This window comes from Indicator indicator, chromosome 7, assembly GCF_027791375.1.
Source record: "Indicator indicator isolate 239-I01 chromosome 7, UM_Iind_1.1, whole genome shotgun sequence".
NCBI lineage: Eukaryota > Metazoa > Chordata > Aves > Piciformes > Indicatoridae > Indicator > Indicator indicator.
The window spans coordinates 16,535,397-16,561,971 of record NC_072016.1 but is presented as its reverse complement, the minus strand read 5'-3'; the positions used below and the strand labels follow the sequence as shown (position 1 = coordinate 16,561,971).

Below are 26,575 nucleotides of genomic sequence, written 5' to 3'. Positions count from 1 at the left end.
AGCACAATCAATGCAAATATGCAAGTTGTGGTTTTGCTCACAGATCTTTGAACACATCTGTTTTAAAGACCTGCTCTGTGTTTAGTTATGTCGTGGTAACTGGATAGTGATATTTTGCACTGGAATCTGATTTGTGTCCAATTTCCAGGAGACCTGCCAGCCCAGTGCCATTACTGTACTCACTATTCATCAGCAATTATAGTGGCATCTTACCTGGTCCGACTGGAGCCATTTACGCAGACCTTCTGTTCTCTGCAGGTAAGGGGATGTGATAGTTTCCCTCCTACACCTATGAACTATGTAACACACTTACAGTGGTTGTGTAATGAAGGGAGATTAATTCTTTTGACAATTTCTGTATAGTCTGCATGGACTCTGTGCTCACTGAAGGCTCTGTGCTATGTCTGTTGAATCCGGTGAAAATATCTTAATGGGAGCATGACTGATGTCTGATGATTTTGGTTTTTTCTGATGAAGATTTAGTTTTGGTCCTGTGATGCATTTTGAAAGAGCTGAGGCAAAATCAATTTGACTTAATGATCTCAGGGGTCTTTTCCAACAGAAATAATTCTATGATTCTATATAAACACCTAGACAATGTTTTACAACCTGTGTGAACAAAGCCTTCTGACTTTGGGGCAGATGAGTCACTTATGGTACATATTGTCAGCCCAAATGTCCACACAGTAGTGTGGCTACAAACAAGCACTTAGAGCTGGCTATGGTGGCATAAGGAGTACTACCAGGCCAGAAAAGGATGCACAGGCTCTGGTGAGTAGGAAATTATATTGTTGGATCAGCTCCAAGAGGAGAAGTGGAGTGAGACTACATCCACTGCTCCAGAAGAATACTTCGGTTTAGCTTGTTCTAAACTTGGCACTGTTTTATGGTGCCGAAAGCATTCACTGTGGAATTGAATTTCATGAAACAGAACTTTGTGCTTACCTTTCCCAGCTGGTCAGCATACAGGGCTACCAAACTTCCTGACTGTCCTCTTAGCAGGCAGCTGGTGATGCTTTAACACAGACACAGGCTGTAGCCAACAATTGCTATCCTTATCTCTGTAATACCTGTTGTATTTATAGCAGGGTCTATCAGTAGGACAGGTTCTCAAAGAAGTATGGTTTTAAGGAGCATCTAGCTGAAATCTATCTATCCTTATAGAGTAATGTGAGGGACAAAGCTAGGCCAGAATATTCCACAGTCAGACTGCTGGATGCATGATGAGGACAGGCCATGCCTCCTGCAGATTTCCAAGTGCTTTGCTGTTGCGCTACCTTTTTTCTTTTCTTTATTTTTTTTTTTATAAACTAACACAAATAAAGTGCTGTGCTAATTAAGTAATAAGCTCTATGATATTGGCTGTTATCAGCAGTAGCTGATGGTTTAGTGAACCACCTGAGGCAATGGTTACCATTGCACTCTGTGAGCCATATGTTAGCTGCAGTCATGAATGACTGTGGAACAGCTATTTCTTCCTGTAAACAGAAAAAGGCTGCTGTATCTCACTGGCACAATTTTCATGTATAATAAGTTCCCAGTCTGAGTAGCTGCTCTGTTGCTATGTTTATGTGTGGTTAGGTGGTAACCAGCGTTTTTGTGAAGATAGTTATCTTCATAGGCTACTGAGATCTGAAGCACTCTAAATTTTGTCAGGATGTGGATCCACTGAAACTGCTGAATATGCTCTATGATCGTTCCTTTGCTCTTATGCTGCTGCATGTTCAGTTGAGATCATTGCAATTTCCTCAGGTGACTGAACCTATAGTGGATTAGGAATTGCTAACTGTGAGATACAGTCAGGGAAACAGCAGACCTGAGAACTATATGATCAAGCCAAGAGCAGGTTGGAAAACGAGTGCCTTAAGACCTTGGAATTGTGCTGAGCTGAGAGCTGTGAAAGCTTCTCAGCATCTTAAAAAGTGGGAAAGCCATGCTTGTAACTGTAAACTACTAGTCCAAGTGCACATGACAAGGAATGTAAACAATTTAGGTGCAGCCTTGTGAAAAACTGATGTTGGCATAGCATCCTGCTTCTCAAGTTAAAAAACTGATTTGTACCTTACCACAGAAAGTGGCAGTGAGAAAGCATTGCCTCTACTAAAGGAACTGTACTGAAGTTTACAGAACCTTATTATTTCACATTTTACCTAAGTATATTGAGATCTGACCCCAGAAAAAGGTGTGTACGTGCTTTGCATATTGTGTTGGAATGGATGAAACACTGGCTGATGAGATAGTTGTTGAATGGTATATTCCACTTCACCTTAATCAAGCCTGCAGGCAATTACTTCTTAGCATCTCTGTAGTAACTCCTTGCACCTATGTAAGCATCTTTTAGAAATACTTTGAGTTTAAAGCACAACCAAAGATCAGTGATCCCTAGTTTTATAACCATGGGAAGTTCTAACTTCTCTTTAGAAATCACTTTGACTAGTTATGGTATATGCCCTACTGAACTATAGTTTTAAAAATTGTATTCTCCCAACACTCATGATGAGAGTGTAAGGCCTTTGCTGAAAGGAAAGAGACAAGACTTACTGTGTCTATCTATATAAAAACCACAAGAGTTTGTCAACTTGCAATCTAAAGGGATAAAGCAGTTCTTGATTCTCTTTTTCCCTTTCAGTGCATTTTTTGCATTCATAGGGAGAAAAAACTCATTAATTCTGATATAAATATATGCAAATAAATTTATTAATATAGGAAATGGGAAAATCAGTTATTGCTTCCTTTATAAATAATACAGGCTTAAGTTTTAAAGATATTACTTTCCCCTAAAATGAATTAGACAGCGAGAGAAAAAATCGCATTTTTTCGTGGTGGTAATATCTTTAACCAGATTTGTCGCACTAACAGTATTTCCTATGTATATATTATTTTTATTTAATACAGGTAATCTTTTTAGTACAAATCATATTGTTTCTCAGGAGATTACCATCAGCTCTCATAAAAGCTGCAAAAAAAGATGAAAAAGCATCAATCACCACCAGACACAGCACACTGTGTGCAGATTAAATATACAAAGGCCTTTAATATGCTTCAATGAGATACTTGTTAGCTATTGATTTATTTATATTCTTCCTTCTACTCTGTTTTAATTTCAATTTGAATTTGAGTCCAAGGGTCCCTGCCTAATAATGATCAAGAACAAGATGACCTTGTGCATCAAATTAACTCCAGCTAGGCTTACTCATGTGATTAGCCACTTTTTCACTCAGTCCCTTGAGTGGGTGTGGAAGGCTTCAGTTGTCAACAGAAGGAAAATGGGGAGGTAAAGCAGAACTATGTTGTCATTTAGAGACGAGACTGGACCAAAAGCTTGGTCAGAATTCACATCAGTGGAAACAGGAATGCGGTTGTTCCATCTGGAATATGTGTTGTTTTTTGATGAGAGTCTATCTCAAAAGAAAAGCAAGAACTTAAGATTTGTTGCCTTCTGTGTTTTGATATCTTATCCATGAGGATAGTTTCTCCCTAACAAAAGATATGGCAGAAGTTATTTCTTGACTTGTAGTTCCTAGACTTAGTACCTTGGAGTTGCTTTGTATATGTGCAGGTACTCATGAGATCAAAAGGGCAGTAGTTCTTACTGTCAGAAAGCAAAATGGGAATTAAAGCATAGGGTTCACTTAGTCTCTTTCTTCCCCTCTTTATGCTTTCTCTCCTTCTCATAAGGAATGAACAGTCTCTGCAGGCTCCTGCCCACTGGGTCTTTCCTGTTTGCCTGGATCTGATGAACGTTGTTTCAGTGGTACACACACACTCTCTTCCCCAAAGGGTGTCCTCAGGACATTTCTACATGAGATTGTTCACAACTGTTTGGGTCACAACTGAAGTGAAAACACTGAAGTTGTGTCTAATGCTTGTAAATCACTTTGGGATTAAAGGAATGAATTGCCTTCTGAAGCATTACTAATGTGTACCCTGACATTCTCAAGCTGGTCAAGATAATTTCTGCTTTCCTCTGTGTTACTGCAAACTATGCTAAGACTCCAAGCTTTATGGTAATCTCAATCTACATATCTACAAATCAGAACTAAAACAGTCCCTAATATAAGATCATAGTAAACAGAGCTGGGACAGATCTTTAGATATCACCTAATCAACATGTGATATGGTGCTTATTGCAGAACTAAGATTCTGCATCTGCTTTTTATTTAACTCAATATTCACACTGCAGTCTTTTTGTCTGTCTCCATTTCACAGGGTGGCAGTTTTGATGTTGCAGACAGGATGTTTCATAGTGTTAAGAGCACATGGGAATCGGCATCAAGGGACAACATGAGTGATGTCAGGGAACTCATCCCTGAATTCTTCTATTTGCCAGAGTTCCTAACCAATGCAAATCACTTTGAACTTGGTAAGTTCTAAAAGGGAATTCAGCCTTCCTTTTCTGCTCCCTAGCATCCTGCCAAGGGAAAAAGGTTCAGATCGTGTGTTGAGAGTTGATCCCTGGACTTATCTCTGGTGATAAGATATCAATTTTTACTAAAATAAGACTACAAGAATACAAGATCCTGATATCTGAATGCTATCAGAACCACAGAATTTCCAGCTCAGAAAGGATTGTAGTTCCTATTAGTTAACATGCAAAGGAATTACACATTTTGTCAGTCAAAGGTAGATTTTGATATAAGCAGTCTAGTTGACTACTTTTGAAAATTTGATCTTCATCATCACATCTGCATGACTATGAACAACATTAATTTGGCTTCTGGAAATGGATCAGTTGTTAAATGATGATGAAAGGTGGATTTTTTTTAATCTTGTGTCTTTGTTGGTTAGCGTTACCCAATGTTCTTACTGTCCTCTTGAAAGGTTCTGCCCAAGTCACATAAATTTGCTATATCGTCCCTGCCCTCAAGCAGGAACACAAGCCTTTCTGAATGTACACTGTATCTAGACCTTTCTGCATCACTGATCAGAGAGAATCCAGGAAAAACATAATATTCAGAAATAGACGTAGCAGTCCTGATTGACTTCACTTTACAGGAAGGTCACATCATCTGCAATGAAATGCTGCTTTCTGTAGTGGGCACAGGTTGGTTATCAATTAAGGCAGAGAGAAATACTTTAAGAGAAAAGGCAACTTAACCTATGGTCTAGCTATAGTTGCATTTAAGAACTCAGTGAAATGAGACATGTTAAGAAAAGAGCAGAATGAGCAAAAGATGTTAGAAGATTGTTGAAAGATGAGAAAGGATCCTGAGAGGAAGCCAAGAAATAGCCTGTCTCAAGTAAATATCCAGTGACTGATCTGAATGGAATCAACAGGAGAGACCTAAATAAACATGAAAATCTTGCCAAAAGAAAGCAAATATACGGGAAGACTTTACTGTAGGCAAAGCCAAGAGCCATAATTTGTTCACTGCTACCCTGTGAGGAAACATGCAGTCCCAGACCTGGGCTTCAACTTAGATTTGAATTCATCCAGTTATGCAACACTGTGCTCTGATAGAAGAACATAATGCTCATGTTCTGAAAGGAATCAGATTGTAAAAAACTTGAAAACAAACAGGTGCCTACTTTAGTAGGAATATCTGACAGTTAGGCCCAGAAGATCCTGTATAAATGGGAAGTTGTGACAACAGGTTTGTCTTGAATGAACTTTGCAGTGTGTGCTGAGGACATGCATATTATTACTATATTAACAATAGTTAGTACATCTCAGTTCTTCATTACTGGATCAGAAATCCCAGAAGAAATTGGTTCTGCAGTGTTCTGTGGTACTAGAACCTGAAACTGCACATGCAAAAATCACTTCAATTTCCTTTGATGTCAATGTTGAGAAAAGCTGCTCATATTTGCAGTATGTTTGATTCCTGTTTTCAGTCCTCCCTCTGTAATCCCTGCAGGCTGCATGCAGGATGGAACAGTACTAGGAGATGTGCAACTTCCTCCTTGGGCAGATGAGGACCCCCATAAATTCATTCTCCTGCACAGACAGGTAAGTGAATATCAAGATTTGTGACAAAATGCTGAATTGAATCCCAATGAAAACAAAACTCTGAAGGCCAGAATCAAAACTAAGATGTTAGTTCCAAATGCATCCTGTCTTTGTGAAGTTTATGTGGGTTCTGAACTTTGTATATTTACTTGTCTGCCTGACAATTCACTCTGAATCAAGGCCAACTTTCCAGATCAGGTGAGTTTCATATCTAGGCCTGTGGCATAGACCTATCTGAGTCTGTAAGTGTATGTGAACATAACATAATGCATGCCCATGGCACTTCCATGAATACAGTTCCATGCTGCTAACCTGCTATGTGTTTATTTAAACCAATTCCATCTCTAAACATTTCTAAGTCATGCCAGGACTACAACTATTTTTTTTTATTTGGGGGGTGGGGAGAATCTAATGTTATTTCCTGCCTTTAATGGAGTCAGCCTTGGCAATTTGAAAGCAAAACAGCTTTAAAGTCCTGAGACTTACTGCACTTAGTGCTATCTATTAATAGTTAGGAAGTCTTAACCACTGTATGATGTCACCTGCTATGCAGTAGTGAGTGGAAAAGCTATTCTGTATGAAGCAATTCTGATTTCCTCTGGCAAAAGGAGTCAATCTGTATTTTTGAGTGCATGCAGATTGTCGCTGTGTACAGGAAGTGTGTTGATTTTATGTGTTAACATTGGAGGGACTAAACAAATAGCCTGTGATTTTCAAGGCATGACACCATCCTGGTTTGTCGTGTGTACTTTCAGTTTCTGCCTCAGTGTGGGGTTCTCACCTTTTCTTTTTTATGTAGGTCCTGCTCTTGGGGGCTCAACTGTCACCGTCTATAATCTTTGTAGGTGATTGTATCCAAACCTGTGAATACAACTATCTTCTCTCTTTTGATTTCTGTAAATGTCTTTACTCAGCTGGCCTCTTCAAATTCTAGTTTAAATTCTGTCTTTGACCTCCTCACTGACTGCCTATTTTAATATATGAGAAAACTTGAGACTTGGGGTATATGTTCTGATTTAGAAAGCAAACACTGTTTAGTGTCTGAATTTCCCCTAGAACCTAGTTTACATTTTTTGGTCAGACTCTCTTCCCTGATTTTTTCCAGCCTGCTAGTTTGAGCAGATAAGAAGAGAATGCTTTTGCCAAAGAACTGAGGTGCAGAGAAATTGAGCCATGTTCATCTTATGCATCTGTACATACACACTAATAGGTATTACTGAGTCAGACATCTCTGACATCGCCTAGAGAGTGATTTAGGGGCTCAGAGCTCCAGTCAGACTGAAAAGTTGTGGAAGGGAAGAGACACCTGAGGTTACAGTGGCTGTAACCACATGATATATGTACTACAGGAAGGAAGTCCTTATGTGAGTGTTGTACGCACTGCAGGCTTGCAGCTCAAAGTATTGTCTTGGCTAAAATGAATATTTGAGAAAGTGCCCAATTCCTTCCCGTGCTGGAAAGCAACTCAGTGCTGCCCACTGAAACAAGGTTTTGGCCACTGGGGTCAAACATGCAACAGTTCCATGGTGTTTCCCACTGACTCCAATGAAGGCATGGAGTTTTTTTGCTCTATTTCATGCTTCCTCTGTGACCTTCCAAGGGGCTTAGTCTCTGTTCTCCATTTTCCCCAAACATGGAAAAGACAACACTGTCTTTCCTATATACAGAGGTGCTGCAGACAGAAATCCATGTAATTTTACACTGATAGCTCTTAAAGAAAAATGCAGGGAGAAATGCATATTTGGGGAGTAAAGTTCTGAGCTGTGCTCCTCAGTGCTTGTGTAAGGGGGAGCACTCCAAAGTCATTTAGATACAACAGAGAACATCTGCTTTTGCCTTGCACTTTGGAGTAAGGATGCAATTTGGAAATTAATCTATCAGTCATCCCTGCATAGTATGGTTTTGCTCTCATTGTAGCACTGTATCAGATTGTGTGAATGGGATTTGTGTGGGATAAAATGAACCCAAAAGCTGCGCTCCAGTTGTGCACTCCAGATGCCAGTGGCATTTAGCCTGTGTGAGCAGCCTAGATCTAGTTTGTAGTCGAGCCCCCACAGTGCATGTAATGCGGATACTGGGCCCTTTCTACCATCTGTTCTGTTCTACAGACCTGCTTCCACAGAGCTGCACTATTTGCTAACATTGGCATAGCCAATAAAGCCACACAAATTTTACAAATTAATTTAAATCTCATATAGGAGCACTTTAACAAATGAAAGATCACATTTATAAACTCATACTCTTAATGATTTGCCTGACCTGATCAGACCTCATGTTCAGTCAGTGCAAAACTCCCTCTACAGCCATAGCTACTACTAGATGTTACACAGGAGGGTGCAAGAAATCTTGATGTGGAAATGTAGTTGACTAGCAAGCCTGGAAAAGTTTGCCTAATCTCAAAGTGAAGTGCTAGAAATAGGAGGGTTTCCATCTCCTGTGAGATCATCCACTGGTTGCACTTGTTGCTGACTTCATGGTCGTTTTTAGGAGACTTCCCACTGAGTTTGGTGCACTAAATGGACCTGGTCAACAGTGTTCTGAGGTTTGGCTATTACTTTAAAGTATACGAATGCAAAGAATTGTCCCTGACATAAAGTTCTGAGTAACTCTGTGTTTCATGTTTAATAAGTTAGGAATATAGCTTACTAAAGAGATTTATTTATTTCCTCCTTCAACCACAAGTTCTCCCTCCCTGGCTGTGCTTGTCATAATGTTTAGTGAAATACTGAGAGGCACAGTTGCATCTCTGTTGGTTGCTTTGTTTTGCTCTGGCAGTGATGCCAGGCAAAATTTACAGTTTGTAATTCACGGACTAACTGCTTTTATTAATGAGGATGAGTTCTGAGTCTGTTCATAAGTGTATTCCTGTTGTGTGCAGGGGACAGATTGTATGCCATGCTTGTTCTCTGAGCTGCCCTGTGATCGTTATAGCTGTGGGCAGGGTCATTTAAACCAGCTGCACAGGCCTAAGTGTGTGCTCTGTGAAATGAGCCATTGTTCTGGATCCCATTAGCTTGTCTGTTTCTGCTGTGCTTTGGGTAGGATGGGCTGCTTTGGAGACCTTTAATTGAGCATCAGGGAGTATTGCACAGTCAAATGATTTCAAGATAGGAAAGTATTTTTAATAATACTTAACACTGCTGCTTGAATTGTTGGGCAAGGCCACTCGGGTATGCACAAAACTTTGGTGAGGCAGGTGATGGCAGGGGCAGTAGCATTTATTGAATCCTCATGGGTAACTGGAGGTGGGCAAATGTTCAGCTCAAACTTTTATCCACTGCTGCTGAACTTGCTGTCTGAATCTTCCAAGCACAAGTTTTACACTACAACTATATTGAGCTTCCTAGGGGGCCCACACTGGCACAGATGTATTGCCTTGTTGCATCTCTCCCAGTTTCCTCCAGCAGCCTTATCCTTCTTCTGGTCCCATTAATCCACACATGCCACTATGGGTGGCAAATCTAACCAAAGTTAAGCATTTCCTATTTTAGGGAAAAAAGTTCAGATCTCTTTTTTTTTTTTTCCAGGATGAGGAAATATGGTGCTGCAACTCTCTCTGCTTAAGCCCTGAGAGGGAAGCAAAATGTTTGTTGATCAAAACCAGACAGTCTTTAAGATTCTGTCATACAGCTGACATGCTGTACCCGAACTCTGCCACTGCAAACCCTCTTCCCTTTCTTGGCTTGCAGAACCCCTTGCCATTTCACTACAAGTTCCACATTCTCTTTACTGTTCATGGCATGCAGCCTTTCCTGCTGTATCCTCTAGGTCCAACTCTCTAGCCATGCCCTTTCCAATCTATGTTTATATGTATCCTCTCAAACAGAAACTCTGCTACTTGATGTGACTCATAATTAAGGCACATTTCTACAAACAAAAATTCACCTGTGATTTGTCTATAGAGCAAAGTGGTGACACCAAATGCTAATAAACATTTTTGTCATTTAAACCATCTTGTATCAATAGCACTATTGGTGAAGACATGATGGCACAGGCTTTAATGTGTGCTGCAAGTTGGAGGATGTGCCAAGATCTGAGAAGTTCTTGCACTTTGCTTTGTGCAACACACCTGTGCTGTCTCTGAGGATATTGCTCCTGGTGACTCTTTAGCATGCTGCACTTTGTCCTTCCTTTTCCTGTGGGGATTTTCTCATGGAGGCACCCACAAAACAGACAGAAACAGTTACCTAAAAATGTGAATTTATTGTAATCAAAATTACTCAGTGTTCTTTCCAATACAATGAAATGATAAGTTTAGATAGGAATATACTTTAGGTAGTAATATACTACCAAACAACCAATTAAGCTTTAACCTTAAGTTTTAAAGAATGTTCTTTCTTGAAAGAAATTGTGCACACTCATAAAGTAAGCCTCTAGCAGGCCTCGGCCCTTTGTCAGATGTCTGTCAGGATTTTGTGCTTCTGTCAGGGTGGTTGTAGCTGCCACAGATTCACTTTTCACCTCTTAGGTTACATTTTGTGAGATGTGCTGAGAATGGTGGTAGTGGAGTAACTGAAAGTGTGAAGATTCATTTTCAGAGAATTTAAGTCTCCAGCAGGGACTGAGAAGTGGTAATGCATTTGTAATAGACTCACTCAACTGAATTAACTAAATTTCTTTCTGTTTCAGGCACTGGAAAGTGACTATGTCAGTGCACACCTCCATCGTTGGATAGATCTCATTTTTGGCTACAAGCAACATGGCTCAGCTGCAGTGGAGGCAGTTAACACCTATCACCCTTACTTCTATGGACACAAGACAGACCTCAACAACATTAAAGATCCTCTGATTAAGAGCACTATCCTGGGTTTTATCAGCAACTTTGGACAGATACCAAAGCAGGTACTACGTTATCATGATAGTAGAGAGCATACTTTACTTTGATTTTTTTTAGAAATTCAACTGGAAATGAAAAATAGGAAGTTAAATCAGAGACATTTTCTGATTTAATCTTCTGAAAGATGGATGATAGACTTGCTCTGGATTGCACACTACATCAGTATGCACCCACACACACATGTGATTCGACTCTGTGATCATAGTCTTCCTGTTGCATACCATAAAGCTGTGGCACCAAATCTAGATTCTTTAGTGCAGTCACGTGAGTGAGCATTATTCTGAGAATGGCTACAGCCAAAGAAAAGTGTCCAAAGTCTCACCTACACTCTTCCCTCTTCTGCTGAACTGCTGGGATTAGCTTCCTATCTCTGTGAGGAAGGGATGTAGTTTGATGAAAATGTAATAAAGGTAGGATTTTATTTTAATGAAGAGATTCGTGTATGATAACCCTCAAGTCCATAATTAAGGATTTAAACAGGTATCTCTCCTGCATGGTCTAGCAAATAGAGATTTATTTTTTAATGCCTTTCCTTTGTTCTAGCTCTTCACAAAACCACATCCATCCAGGAATGCCCAAGGGAAAAATTCATCAGGAATAGACACTGTGTTGTCCCTTCATTCAAGTGGAATTCTTCCTCCTTTTATGAGCTGCCTGCAAAATCTGAAGCTCTCACCAGTCACAGTAAAAGGTACTATAGAGGTTGTGCTCCACTTTCTGAGCTAATAAGCACAGAATTCTTGGGTGGGGTGAATCCGGATTTTGAAGAGCATAAAAACAGTCACCCAGCTTTGGCTGAGTTGGTACAATCACGATCCCTTCTGCCAATTTGTTATTTGTGCATGTCCATTATGAGTGGCCAAGAGCTCAAGCAAAATCTTGAAGCTTCTGTTGCAGAGTTCAGATTGGGGTTTTTTAGGACATCTAAATCTTTTCTTTAGTCTGTAATCTGAATATACTAAATTCAAACCTAAAGCTCACTGTTTTCCATTAGCTTTCTCTTTTTATGTATTCAAAAGCAAAGTAAATACTGTCTGTCTTTTTCTACTTCTCAATCTGTCCTCTATTGTGCATGGCATGAGGCAGTCTGCCAGTGGAAAGGAGCTTAATGGCACTCCTGTTAAACCCCCTCCTTTGGAGCACATCACTTTCCCTGCATGTATTTTTGTGGTCCATTGGAGAGGAGTGTTTCTACTATTTTGACTGGCATCTCAGCTGTAGAGTGGATTTCTGTCTGTGGGCCTGGCCTGCTGAGCCTAGTTGCCAGGCTCACCACACAATCTGTGCAAGGAGGAAAGTTAACATACGTGCTCTTTAAAAAAACTGAATTAAATATGTTCTCTCTCTTGTCAGACTATCCCAAGGGAGCTATTGGGCATATTGTTCATACTGAGAAAGGCATTCTAGCTGTTGAAAAAAACAAGATTTTGATTCCGCCTCTTTGGAGCAAAACATTCTGCTGGGGATTTGAAGACTTCACCTGCTGCTTTGGCAACTATGGGTCTGAGAAGGTAAACAAGAAAAAAGGTCTAAGCATTCCTGAAATGAAGGGTATCTTGTGGGCTTTCGCTGCTTTGGGCACTCATTTCAGAGGCTGTTGGGGAGCTGATTTCAGAGTGTGCTGTACAAGACTTTATTACAGTCTATCTTCTTGAGTAATCTCAAGTCAAGTATCTCAAAAAAGCACAGAGTAATTCTAGACTGCTCAAAAATATAGCATTTCCTCTCTAAAATATCTTACTGTTTCTTTCAGTGACTCTGTTGTCTGTCAAAATGAAGAAAAACCCCCGTTTCATAGGTTATAGGGCACTACAAGATCTCCTGACCACAGATAAGAAATGTCATTGTGCAGAACTTTCTACTGGAATTAAGATAGAGCCATCTGTCAATTCCCCTCTGGCTCCCAAGCTTGGCCCAGTGTATTCATTCAAAATAATAATGTTGTCTATTCCAGAAAGTTAATATTCTTACTACTTTGCTGTTAAAACCAATAGTCTATGTCATCACACTGCTTGTTAGAGCACTTAACAGATCCAGTTTCTTCCTCTACTACACAACCACTGATTTTTAGATGTGCTTGGGACAATGTTATGACACACAAATACATCTGAGTTAGCTTGGGTAACAGAATATCAGAATACAACATTTGCAAGATACTGACCTGGGTATTTGTGCAAGCCACATCATCATGTTTTCACAGACATATCTCATAAGTCAAAAGAAGTGAAAAAGCCATGCGATGTATTTTACTTTCTACTTCCTGTATAAAATTATTGGGAATTTTCTCCATCGCTTTCTATTAAAAATCAGTTGCTTAGCAACTCATAGCACTGTTGTAGGTATAAATTATCTGTCCCTTCAAAAGTCAGGGTGTCATTGAGCCTAGGGACACTGAGCATAGTGAATGTGATTACACAGTCACAGTGAAAAGCAGTTGGGAGTCCAGCTTGCATTCTCTCTGGGTCACCAGTGCCTCTGGACGTGATCTTAAAAGACCTTTTTGTCCTTGTAAGTAGTTAAAGGTTTGTTCTGCCTGTGGCATAGTTTTGTTGTAGCTGTGCCATCTAGCTCCAGAAGAATCATTAGCACCATAGTGTGGTCCTCTTGTGGAAGAGCACCAAGGCAGAATAAAAGCAGGATATTTTTAGTTTAATTGTAGCAACATGTAACAGACCTGACCTTGGTTGTTTCCAACAGAGCTGTTTGCCCAAAGTGGAACTAAATGCGTTAGATTTTGGCTTTTGGCTTTTCTATCCATGTATGAGGAGGGTTGCAGAGCCTGGCACTGGCAGAGAGTGGCAGTGCCTGTCACAGCCTGAGCTTTCTTTTTAATCTACATTGAATGTTTGCATTCTGTTACTACATGATGGGAGAATGAGATTGCCTGAAGTTATGCAAGAAATCTGTAGCACAAAGGTATTGGGAATCAAGTCTTGTAAGACTTAAGACACTGACCTTCATTCAGCCTTTCTGTTTGGTGCCCAGAGAATGGCACAGCTGCATGCTCACGCAGTGCTGTGCACATAGAGACCTGTTAACATAAGCTTTTCTTTCCTGGATTTGAAGAAATGGAAGCTCAGTTCTGAAAATTTAATCTGCCAGTAAGTATTAAGAAAATGCATTTGACTTAAAGCTGCTTTCTTGTACAGAATGTGACAACATTTGAGTGCATGGCAGACTGGGGAAAGTGCCTCTGTGCTGTGTGTCCTTCAGCATCTACCATAATCACATCTGGAACAAGCTCAGTTGTGTGTGTCTGGGAAGTTTCTTTCATCAAGGACAAAGTGAAATGTCTAAACTTGAGACAGGTCAGTACTGTAGTCCTTTTGCTATAGAAACTTAATGAAAATCAAAAGATTTGTTGCTTTCTCTCAGATCAGTGGCAGAGGAAACACCTTTAAATAAATCAAGAAGGGATTAAAAACCCCAGTGATCAGCAGTATCATGTGACAGCCTGTTGACTCCACCACTGCCCTGGGCAGACCATTCCAATGTTTGATAACCCTTTCAGTGAAGAAGCCTAAACTTCCCCTGGCACAGCTTGTAACCCTTTCCTCTAGTCCTGTTGCTTTCCATCAAGGAGAAGAGACTGGCCCCCTTCTTGCTCCAACATCCCTTCAGGTAGTTGTAGAGAGCAATAAGGTCTCTTTTCAGCCTTCTGTTCTTGAGAATGAACAACCCCAGCCTACTCATATGCTGATCATAGGCCACATGCTCCAGGCCCTTCACAAGCCTCGTTGCCGTTCTCTGGACATGCTCCAGCACCTCAGTATTCTTCCTACAGCGAGAGGCCCAGAACTGAACACAATCTGTCTGGTTACTCTTTCAAACCATGATACGGGAGTAGAAGTAGAAGAAACAGCAGTAAAAGCATAAGCAGTAATCTTCATCAACATCAAAATTATTCTAGTCAGACAGGGTCAGTTTGAGTTTCAGGCAACAGTTTGAACAGGCTGTCTTTTATCTCCAATGTAATGCCCTTCTCTTTAACAATCTGAAATCAGCTTTGCTGGTGTGTTCCATTGTGATTAATCTGGTGTTACCTAAAGTCCACAAAGTGGCATGAGATCATGCAATGACAAATTCTGTATTTTTTTGCTTCCCCTTGCTAGCAGAGGGTTTTATGTTTTTGGTGGTGGTTGTGGGTTTTTTGGGGGGAGGTGGTTTTTTTAATGCTATCTGGCATAGATGTAAATTTGAAGTATGTTTTGAAATGTCTTCCAGTGAATTGCTTGCTGCTTTCATGTAATTCACCATTTCATGGTGGCTCTTTTTTCCGCAGTATAAAAAAAACCCCAAAGCATAGTTGTATCATCTTTCCTGAAAGAGTGAGCTTTGCTTAAGTAAAGCTGATGTGCTATAAAGTGGATGCTATTCACTTACCAGCTGCCTCATGAGACTGACACATTCTGGGTTGGAATGTAATAAAATACAGAAGCTATATTTCAGCAAAAAAAAAGGTCACTTTTCCCTTTCCTGGCTGGTTCCATAGTTCTGTGGAACAGTAAAGATTGAGCATAATAGCCTCAGTATTGATCCATGCAATTTACCAGATCCTTCAGTGTTCATGAACAGCGCAATCCATGCAATCCAGCCTCTAGAATTCTGAGCCAAATGAAGCACTGGACTGAGGAAGGATCTGGGCAAGCTGTGCTGTCTGTAACTCAGCCCTCTCAGGGAGGTGTTGAGTGGAGTTGTGAAGTGTCTGTCTCCATGTCAGCCAGTTAAGTTAGATGGTCAAACTTGGTTTAAGTTTTCATGTGCTAAGCATTCTTGCAGAGAAGTTGCTCTTCTTGTTTTCTGTCTTTTGATATTTGTGAGTTTGTTCTGGGGACAGGCCTCACTGTTTTTTTCTGCAGATTTGCTGCAGGATGTTTCCCATTCACAGAAAACCTGTCAGCCTTTGTATAGCAATAACAAGAGCATGATAGAGAGCTAAAAACATGCAACTCATTTTTACATGAATATGCATCGAGACACTGGTAAATTGAAGCTGAAATTATAACTGGGTTTGTTGATGTCCAGCCATCTCTTCCACACTCAGCTTGTACTTAATGCACTTCACTGCTAGGTAGGATCTTTATGGGTTAAAACAAAACAAAACAGTTTTATTACAACTTGTATAGGAGCTTAACTTGGCTTGAATTTGGATGCTGTCACAGTGGACATGTTTTATGCTTTGGAGAAAGAAGAGGAAATTTGAAGCTCTAGAAGCAGCCCTTTTTAGACAGATCTTGTGGAGTTTGCAAGCACAGGCTCTGGGTTATGCCCAATCTTTTGCAAAGAAACTTTTCAATAGCCAGTCCAAAGCTATTGCTGAGCCTCCTTTTCTATGCCCAGTTGTGAGTGTTTCTGACCTCTGACCACTGCTGTTGGAGACCCCATTTCATGCCAGTATTTTTAGTCAACAGTTCTTGTGAATGGAATAAACCGTAAGCTGAAATTCATCCCTCACAGTTGCAGGTCTCCTTCAGTAGTATATAGCCTGCTGCAGCTCAACTTCTTCACCAGTGGATTAATGCTTGAACAGTGTTGTCCTAGTAACCTCGGCAAGTGACAGCACATTGGGCAGCAAGAGTTCAGTCTTGCAGTCACACACTGGAAAAGAATATGAGATGTGTTTGCAAAAAATCATCTGAGACATGCTGCTCTCCTGTTCCATGCCGAACTGAGACAGACCCTGAAGATATGTTAATTGTGTCGTACAGAGAAAGTCAGCAGGGAATATGCACTTACTGTTAAAACCATTATTAAAACTGGTGGGTCTGATTTTTAGAGTAAGGCAGCTACTGAGCCCTTGAAAGACTTTTTAGGAATGCTATGAAGGATCTATTTGTTGTTGCCCTACAGACTGTACTGTCATCGGTGATTATGCAGCAGAAATGTATACTGCTGTCACTTGAGGATGTGCATTAAACCATTGTCATCAGTATACTTCAGTCCATGACTTTTATCTGTGCTGTTAAATTGCCCCAAGTATAGTCTTTTTTAATGAAACTGTTAAAATTCAACTGAGCACTCCTTTGTCTCTCTAAGCTATAAAACAACAACAACAAAAAAATTAAAAAGATGATGAAAAAGAAAGGAATTCCTACATGGCTTTAAAGCAAAAGTCTTCACATACTGTTTTTCTTCTTACCTAAAATTGTAAAATATTAGTACTTGTTTAGGAAAACTGAAAGATTGAGAAGCATTTCACTAAAATGCATCCTCATGCATTTTTTTTTCCATGATGCTTTTTAAATATTGAGAAATAGTAATTTCCAGTCATAAATCATACTTCAAACTGTATAGACTGAAGTGAAAAATAACGTTTTGTTGCTAAGCACAAATCAGTTTGTAGGATCTGAAATGCTAAGGGCTTTTAGTTATTGTGCAACTTGGGGCAAGTCATGTAATATCTTCGAGCCTCAACTACCTTCAACTACCAGTTGAGTGCAAGGATACTTCTATAGGCTCCTTTGGTATCTCTCCCTCTTACCCTTTTTAGTTCTTCAAAGAATGGTTAGGTTCCTTTTTCTCACTCAGTAAACAACAGTAGGACTGTGGTTGCCTACTAAATTAGCCACCTTTTGCTGTGGTTTATTGGTTACTTTTTCCCTATCAGGCTTTGTATGGACACACACAGGCAGTGACCTGCCTTGCTGCATCTGTGACCTACAGCATCATTGTGAGTGGATCTGATGACAGAACCTGCATCATCTGGGACCTAAACCAGCTGACATACATAAACCAGCTTCCTGCCCATGGAGCAAACCTCTGTTCTGTTGCCATCAACAATTCAACAGTAAGTTCTTCATTTATCATCTTTCTTCTGATGTACCTATGAACATTTCATGATAATTTAATGGGTGCTCTTCCTAACATAAAAACATCCTGAGAGTCTGATACATTGATTTTATTTGTTTATTTATTTATTTTTACAGAGATTGCTAATAGTGTTCTTAATGATGAGAAGCAAGCACTAAAAGCAACATCTTAGACTGAGTAGCTAAGTAGAAGCATCTTTGGATAGGTAGAGAGCAGGATTAAACAACTTCTAGTTTACAGGGCATGAAATATTTACCCTAGAAGCTCCTGGATTTGTCTCACCCATAACCTTATTGCTTCTGTATTTCTTCACTTTCTGCTGGCATTCGTGCAGCATAGCCCTCAGCTGGTCCTCAGACTGTCACCTCAGCTGACAACTACCTCTCACTTTTGCAGTGACAAATTTGGTATTTGCTTTCCTTTCTACTCTCAGGTGGAGGGGAAACCCTTGATAGCAGTGGGTGTAAGTCTGAATTGCAGGCATGTTGATGGGAAATGCATGTTGTTTGCTAACAAGGTTCTTTCCCCTGGAAAATGCAGTACAATTTGAAACAAAATTTTGAAGGAAAGAGATTTCTGAACCACATACTTTTCTGTGAAATAATGCTGTACAGCTCTTTGTTATGTGATTGATTGGCTTCGTATTTGCTTGAGCATCTAGAAGATCCATTTATAGATATAAATCTAAGGATGTAGGCTCAAATAAAAAGGCTGTCTCAAAAAGCTTACAAGCTAGGGTGGATGTAAAATCTTGCTGTAACCAGTGATTTCAGTTAATTTTAAACCCTTGGTCTAGACCTGAAAAACACTGTAGATCATGAGCAAATGCCTGGACATTATATACTGTCATGCAGATAAGATAGCTAAAATTTAATGTCTTTACTGGCAACTCCATTTCAAATGTGCTATCTTTGTTTTACCTTCAGAATTCTGCCCTGCAATAAAAAGAGCCCTGGTCCCAAGTCAGGCAGGGATGTAGTATAGTGCTAGTTGATTTAAACCAGATGCATGCTGCTAATTTAAGGGCACACTGGCCTTTGCCAGAATCAGATGACTTTGTTGAAGGTGTTCTATTTATCTAGTTCTTAGTGTGCATGAAGGGTGGAAAGGTTAGGTGGAATTTCAATTAGTAACTTGATCAAAATGCACATTTGACAAGATCATTTAGAACTGCAGCATTGGCTCTTGGTTCTGCATGCTTCTTGCCCCTAAGAGATTAGCTATGTATTTGCTCCTTACATGCAGTTTGTGGTAAGACTGTGCACCTGCATGGAAGGGAGAGTAGAAGAGAGATTGAGTTGCGAAGGATGTTTTCTGCATTGGAAGTTCAGGTCACTGAATGCTGAGCTGGTTATTGGTCAAATGTAAAATGCAGTCTAAAAATGCGATGACATTAAGCTCCCTGTGAGGGGCAGAGGAGGATTGTGAAATCACCAAAGGCAGTTGAACAGCTGAACACCAGGTCCTTGCTTAAAAGAATTTTTATTTGTATCAACTAAGTGTGCTTTATTTATAAAATTTAAGAACTTTTTTTTTCATTTACAAAATGTGGGAAAACAAACAAACAAACAAAACCAAACCAACTTTATTTCTGCATTATCTTGCTAGATCTGAGAAAGCTGGTTTGGGTTTCTACAATGTAAATAATATCAGAGTTATTCATGAGGAAAAACAAAATGTAGTTTTTATTTTTCTCTGCCTTAAATCATCTGCCCAGATGCAGAAAAAAAAAAAGTCAGAATTTAAGTCAGAGCAACTCTAATTTATAATCAGCACTTAAGGATGAATGTAGGATTTTTGAAACATTGCCTCTTGCTGTTACAGGGTAATATTGTCTCTTGTGCTGGATCTTACCTGTATCTCTGGACTGTCAATGGCCACCTTCTTGCAAGCATTAACACCGCCTGCAGCCCTGAATGCCATATTGTTTGCTGCTGCTTTGCTGAAGTGATGGACTGGGACACACGCAGCATCATCATCACAGGAAGCACAGATGGAGTGGTGAGGGTAGGTCGATGGGAGAGAGGAAAGGGAATCCTGATTTATTGTAGACCAGAGGCAGAGTTTTACAACCTAAATGGAGGGATGCAACTACTACAACCCCATGGCACTTTCTTAACAGGGCAGCAATGGCAGGAGCTGAAAATCTGAACAAAATGTTGGCTTCCTATCAACTTTTATAGAATCATAGAATCAGTCAGGGTTGGAAGGGACCACAAGGATCATCTAGTTCCAACCCCCCTGCCATGGACAGGGACACCTCACACTAGATACTCCTGAACGGTGGAGTCTTTGCCATTCAGAAAGAGTTTTGAAAACATTCTTTTCACTCTGATATGGTTCTGAAAGTAAAAATGACTCAGAAATATGTCTGAGTCTTTTATCTGAGAGTTAGCTCACAGATCAGTTTGTTAGGTCATACTTTCTCAGGAGCAGGAATTGACTGTTGGTTTCACTTCCAGTCTGGTGGGACATCTTCCTGGACTACTGGAATCCTTGTTAGCATGTCAACCCTGCAACCACACCATCTCCCTGCATACATTTCTCCAGTGTGATGCCCTGCAGCACAGTGGTAGAGGGAGAAACAACTGGGAAATCCTGTTCTCATGTTAGAAGTTCAATTTCTACCCCTTCCTGGGAAGCAAGCAGCCACACCTCTCTCTTGTTGCATTGTTATAACTCATGATGTTTCCATATTTACCTTTTTTGCTGGCACAGCTGTGGAAGACCGAATACACCAATACTTCAGACCAAGCTGCTGGACTGAGACCACAGACCGTCACAACAGAAGAGCCAGGAAACACAGGTATGACCACAGTGTGGGATGCTGCAGTGTGGCTGTGTGCTGCAGACCTTGTTTGGCTGTGAGGAAGAAAGTGTCTGAGCACAACAGTGTGAAAGGGAGATGGTGCAGATGCAATGTTACTGTAAGCAGCAGCAGTAGTGGGTAGCCACTGCACAGCCTTAGAGATAGAAAGCACTCCTGAGTCACTGGTCTCATGGATACATCCTGCCTGGGTGAAGCTGAATGCATCTTCATAGACTCTGTCAGAGCTTCTTCAAAACATGTTAGAATATCTTCCTGCAGAAATCTAGGAGACTAAATGAACTATCTTGGCTCCAGAAAGCTCATTCCCTTGTCACCACTGCCGATGGCCTGTACTAAACTGGGCAGTTCCAGATCTTGCCCTGGGAAATAACAGGGAAGTTTGTTGTCTTTGCCACCTTAAATGAGTTCAGAGGTGCTCCAAACAGGCAGAAGGCCAGCAGCAGGCCATAATGCATAGACCTGTTTATTCAAGTTTGTGCCAAGCTGAAGCTGATACCCTGGAGTTCTTTAGAGCTAAGGTTAGTAAGATGATGGGGCTACAGTGCAGAATGGTATTAAAAACAACTCAAGCTCAGTTCTCTGTTCTAACAAATACAGGTGTTGAAACCTGCCAGGGAGCTTTAAGGGCACATTCTAAATAGCTAAATAGCACAGCTTGCACATTTTATAAAAGAAAGAAATTGTGGTGTTAGCTTTTAAGCCGTTGATTTGCTTTGATCCTTGTTACAGACATTCTCTATTATTTCAATTTTAGGCACACTATTTGCATAAATATAGAACTATGACTGTAGTAAAAAAAAAAAAAAAAAGATATTATACAGTAACTGGGCTTTGCCACTGAGACCTTAAGAAGTGCTGTTCATGGAACTTAGCAACTACATTATTTATATCACTGTGTGAAAATATTTATACATACAGAGGCATAATGGAAGTGCCAAACCAGATGCCCAAGCAACCTTTTATCATGTCTCAGATTAGCTACAGCCAGTTGCTTCTACAGAAGGTGCAAGAACACCAGAGATGCCAGATGTGAGATAGCCCAGCTGTGGTAGCTACCTCTTTGGTTTAATTGTGGTATCTAAACAGAGATTGCTCTAAGTCAAAGCAAAAGGCTTATCATTCCTTCTAAAATCCTTGTAGTATTATGTAGTCATTTTTGCAGATTCTTTTTACATGTAGACATGTCCAGTTTGTTTTAAGAGTTTCCAGAGTTCTTGTCCATACCTTCTGGTGGCAGATACTTCCATGTCCTATTCAGTCAAGTACAACTGTCTAGGCATGTTTTTGAATAAACTGAGATTTTAGCTATTTTTTAAATTTTTATCTTAAAGATTTTTCTAAACAAGGACTTAAGAGCTGCCCATGGGAGCACTGCAGAATATTCCTGCTTGTGCCTTTTTCAGAGAGGATAGAAGGTATGCATTGGCCCCAGACATCTGGTGGTGTGTAGACACACAAACTTGTTCACACATGAGCAGGAGGAGGCATATTAAAAGAGTTGAGAGGTGTAATCAATGTGGTGACATGCTCCCTTCAACTATTCAGATGACTTCAGAATTATTTTAAATATTCCCACATCTCGTTCTACACATTAAAGAAAATAAAATGAATACAAAACACAATTATTAAAAAGATCAAAGTAACTATGATTGAGTTATACTGGGGGAGGGGAGGAGGGGTGTATGTATGTGTGTGTATGTGAAATGTTCTTAGCATTTAATTATTGGTTCTGTTATGAGCAGATTTAGATAAGTTGATAATACCAGGGCTTTATGTAATTTCTTTTTACTAGGCAATTATGGGCTGTATTATATCCTGGAAGCAAGGTATTGTGGGGCATCTTATTAAGCATAGAGCCAGTGAAAACTGATGAACAATTTTGCTGAACTAGGCATGCAATTTAGAAAGCAATAATACACAAATCCAATTTAGCACACAATTGATACAGCCGCACGTCAGCACATGTAACTATCATAGCCACAAATTAAATTGGGATGGGCCTATTTTGCAACAGCACAGGCTGAGATTAAATATATTTGTTCTCAACTTAACAACTTGCTGACCGTAAATAATAACAACCCCATCCATGCTCCCTCCAGATACTTTCTAAATATTTGTTTTTAAAACCACACAACAGGTAACAAGTGTGAAAAACATCTTGTTCTCTGTCGGGAACTGAATCCCAGCCTTGCCTTGACTGGAAAACCAAGTAAGACCAACCCAGCAGTGACAGCACTGGCAGTATCCAGGTAGAGTCCCTCCCTTTCCACTGCTGTCAGCATCCCACAGAGAGGCCATGCCAGCCACAGACTCTCTGCCGTAACTCAACAGAGGGTTGTATTTTATCCTGGTGTTTGTAGAGGGTTGTATTTTATCCTGGTGTTTGTATTACTGCTGCGTTTTTCTGTTGGGGGGTGGGGGGGTGGTGTTGAGTTTTTTGTTGTTGGTTGGAATTTTTATATCTCACTGGAAATGACAGCCAAATGCAGTCACTCTGGCAGCTGGCCTGCCTAGCTCTGTTGAGTGAAGGGTGTTGGAAGGGTGGTGGTCAGACAGGAGACAGTCCAGCAGAAATTAAGCAAGGTTTGGCCAGAAAAGCTGTAGAGATCAGTAGCTATTATACTGTCTCTGCACCATAGAAAAAAACATTATCCTAGGAGTTCAGGGAGATATTATCTCTTTAAACTATATACAAAAAGGTTTTGGCCAAAGGACAACTCCAATCAGTTTGTACTGCTAGCAATATTTTCATTGACTAAGTCCACTTCCTTCTAAAAATTTTGGCATTTTGATAGTTGATAAAATGATTTCTATATTCTGCATGCTTGGATTTGGGGCATTTAGTGAGGGTGATGTTTATATGCATTGAAAGTGTTTCCCACATTGAACGTGGGAAAGTTTGAGAGAAAGGGTCAGTTTTGTTATTGCTGCTGGCACTGCAGCAGGTATTTCAGTGGCTGAAGCCATGACATTATGTGCTAACAAGTCTGAACTCTGAATCTGGCCAGGATATTTTTTAACCTTTAAAGAAGGGCAAGATCTGGTTAGATTGTCCAAAACTGAACTCCAGGAAGGTTTGGATCCAATTCTAAGTTCAGTCTTCAAGCTACAATCTTTGTCTACTTTATAATATCATTCTTCAAATTAAACATTTAAGATAACCTGCACCCCTGAATATTGCATTCTCCTAGTAGCTACATATACAGGGAAAACCCTTGATCCTGTTTGTGGGGTTTTTTTTCTTAAACATTTTTTTCTATTTTGTTCTTTCTTTTTCAAGAAATTCCTGCAAGCTCCTAGTTGGTGATGACTGGGGAAGAGTCTACTGCTGGTCTGTGGATGGGTAAGAAGAAATAGCCAAAAAATCTTGTTTTTTCAGCCTCATGGATGAAGAGAAAAATCACCCTTGAGAGCATGAAAAAGAGAAACTGGAAGCCTGTGGTTGGGAACTGATTCTCAAGGGAATTATAAGAATGTCTCTGCTGTCAAATCTGATTGAAATTAGAGAACGGACTTCAGAGTTGAGAGTCACACCGCAGACATGCACATTGACAATGAGATTTTGCAGTATTTGTCCTGGGAAAAATGTTGTATTTTAAATGCTATTTTGCATACTGAATTTGGCATAATTTGTATTTCACATATTTGTATTTCACAAGTAATAGCTAGGAAATAAAACTGCTTTGATTGGACCAAAGAGCAGTGTAGCTTAATAAAATAAACATATTCTAATTTTAATACCGTGAGATCAGAAAACACAGAGGCTTCAAACAGACATTAAGTGCGTTTGTGAAAATATCTTTGTTCTTAGTAACGTAGAAGTATGTTAATATCTCCATTCCTACTCTTCCTCTTTCACTGAACCTGCATGAAAACGTATGCATGTTTTTTGAAAAGCTTTTTGAAAAGCTTTTTGTTTACAAAGTGAAGGTAGGAATCCCCAGGTTGATAGCAGTGCCTTAATCCAGCCGCGTTGCAAACGTGTTATGGTGCAATATTGGTTTCCTAATCCTTGACTTGTCTTTCTTTCATAATGAACAAGGCTGGCAAAATGCATGGAATGGGTGAGGATGAAAATCTTCTCTCCTAGCCTTGTGCTGATGTTCTCTGCATGGCGGAAGTTGGTATTTGTAGTGTAAGAAGGCTGAGACCACAGCATAATAAATAAAGTACCGTTTAGGTCCCTAGTGGAGATGGAGAAAGTGTGACAAGTCAAGCTCCTTAACATTATACTAGAATGAAGGAGCAAAAGTGGTATCTCCCTCTCTCTGCCCTGCTCCTTGTTGACCTGGTAAAGAAATTGAGTATCTTCAGTTACAAACAGAAGGGCTGAGTTGTCACTTAGGCAGAGCAGCTTCCTGAACTCCTCAGACTAGGTCAGGGAAGAGCCAGGAGGAACATGAAGGAGGTTATGTCTATGAAGGCCCTTGCATTCACAACACAAAAGACACCAGGAGAGTTCCCTGATTTCCACTGCACTGAGACTAAACAGCATTGCAGGAGCGAAGCCCTGTATGCACTGCACTGGGCAGCCAGAGACCGAGGAATGTGAGGAACTGCTACATGCCAAAATCTTGATGCTAGAGATTTGCCAGCATGATTATGAAGAATCTAGAGCAGAAGAGCGTTTTTACCAGTCTTCCTCTAACTGTGCCATCAACTTTCTTCCTGTAAGCCACCTCTTTGTTCATGACTTTTTTTTAAATTATATTGCTGAATGTGCAAGAATTCTATGACAAAGAAGCTTCCTTCCTTGCAGTGTGCTGAGACATGTCCCTACCCCAGCCTGCCACACAGCTCAGTCTAGCCTCCACAGTGAGTGAGGTAATTGCCTGTGGAAAATGTAGTAATTAGAGGCTAGCTCAAGATTCAACATACAGGGAAGGGTGCATTATGTCTACACAGATGACCTGGCTGGTTATCCTTTCTCAGTTCCAAGTGCATGACTTGATGACTCAGATACTTTCGTTTCTGTGCTCAGTGAGACATACACTGAAAACAGACCAAAGTAACCCTATGGAGCAAAGTCATGTCCATCTCTCCCTGTCCTAAGGACTGGGGAAAGGTTAGTTGCCACAGAATTCAACCAAATTAAATACAGTACTTCTTTCCTCTGCTCTCTATATAGTCTTTAAAAACAATCTGTGATGTGCATACATGGACAGCAAGTCTTGGATTCATGTCAACTGTGAAGGTATCTTTACTGAACCATGATAAAGGTGATTAAGAGCCACAAAAGAAGCTTATTACCTGTGTTTTCATTTACCTAAGTAGACATTTTGCTAGCTTGCTAATTGTATCTCCATAAGGCCACGCACATCACTTAGGGATAAGCATAGGTCCTGCATTACAGGTGTTGCTCTTCAGATGTGTGCACAGCAAGCACTGTCAGCACTGGGAACAGGTCTGGTGGAGGAATGCAAACTTTCACTATTCCTTTTGCCTTACAGCAAAGTCATCAGAGTTCTTCCAAAGTGTTGGGAGGTTTCTGGAAATTTGCCACATGAAAGTTTTAAAAGGGAACACCATTTGGATGGGAAGGTGAAGTCCTGATTTGCTCCAAAGCCTCTGTCTGCCTGACAGCTTGGCTTCTGCCTATAAGCAGGCATTTATTGTGTAAGGACTTGGTTGCCATGTTGCTGGGTGTAGCAGCCTGTTGTGTTCGTGGTGGGTATCTGTTTGAAGCTCTGGGCAGCTCTTGACTCTTCAGAGCCTGATTATGAGCTGGATATATACTCTGTATTTGGCTGTATATTTACAGGCCCTGTGGCAGTGCTGGGACTGTGACGAGTGGGAGGAGGCCCTCTAGAAATCTACTCAAGCAGGTCTAATTGTACCAAATAGAACAGCTCAGTGGAGTGGAAAATAGTCCTTATATATCTACCCAAAGAAGATAATGACCTTTTAAATAACAGAAGCAATTTTATTTCAATACTCCAATTACTCTGAACTCTCAAATGTCAAAGTGCTGAGCACTTTCAAAATAACTTAATTTAGACAATTATAGCACTTAGACACTGCTAGTTTCTTATCTAACCTAATTATGGGTTGTACAGGAAATTGCAAAGCATCCCAATTAATGTTATTTTTTATAGTGATACATAGGAGTGGCCTTTGCCATTTGCCATCATCATGTGCACAGTGATTT

At 40.2% G+C, this 26,575-nt stretch overlaps 1 protein-coding gene across 1 annotated transcript in view; it reads left to right on the top strand.

Annotated features, from left to right (window-relative positions):
* WDFY4 (WDFY family member 4) overlaps positions 1-23,774 on the top strand; it is a 116,564-nt gene extending 92,790 nt beyond the window's left edge. Inside the window, exons 50-61 of the mRNA XM_054382113.1 lie at positions 149-258; positions 4,210-4,363; positions 5,859-5,950; positions 10,580-10,792; positions 11,331-11,478; positions 12,141-12,298; positions 13,937-14,095; positions 17,395-17,574; positions 19,422-19,604; positions 20,316-20,403; positions 22,565-22,676; positions 23,708-23,774. Coding sequence (XP_054238088.1) covers positions 149-258; positions 4,210-4,363; positions 5,859-5,950; positions 10,580-10,792; positions 11,331-11,478; positions 12,141-12,298; positions 13,937-14,095; positions 17,395-17,574; positions 19,422-19,604; positions 20,316-20,403; positions 22,565-22,676; positions 23,708-23,774 — 1,664 coding nt within the window. The remainder of the gene's footprint in view (positions 1-148; positions 259-4,209; positions 4,364-5,858; positions 5,951-10,579; positions 10,793-11,330; positions 11,479-12,140; positions 12,299-13,936; positions 14,096-17,394; positions 17,575-19,421; positions 19,605-20,315; positions 20,404-22,564; positions 22,677-23,707) is intronic.
* The last annotated feature ends 2,801 nt before the right edge of the window (positions 23,775-26,575 follow it).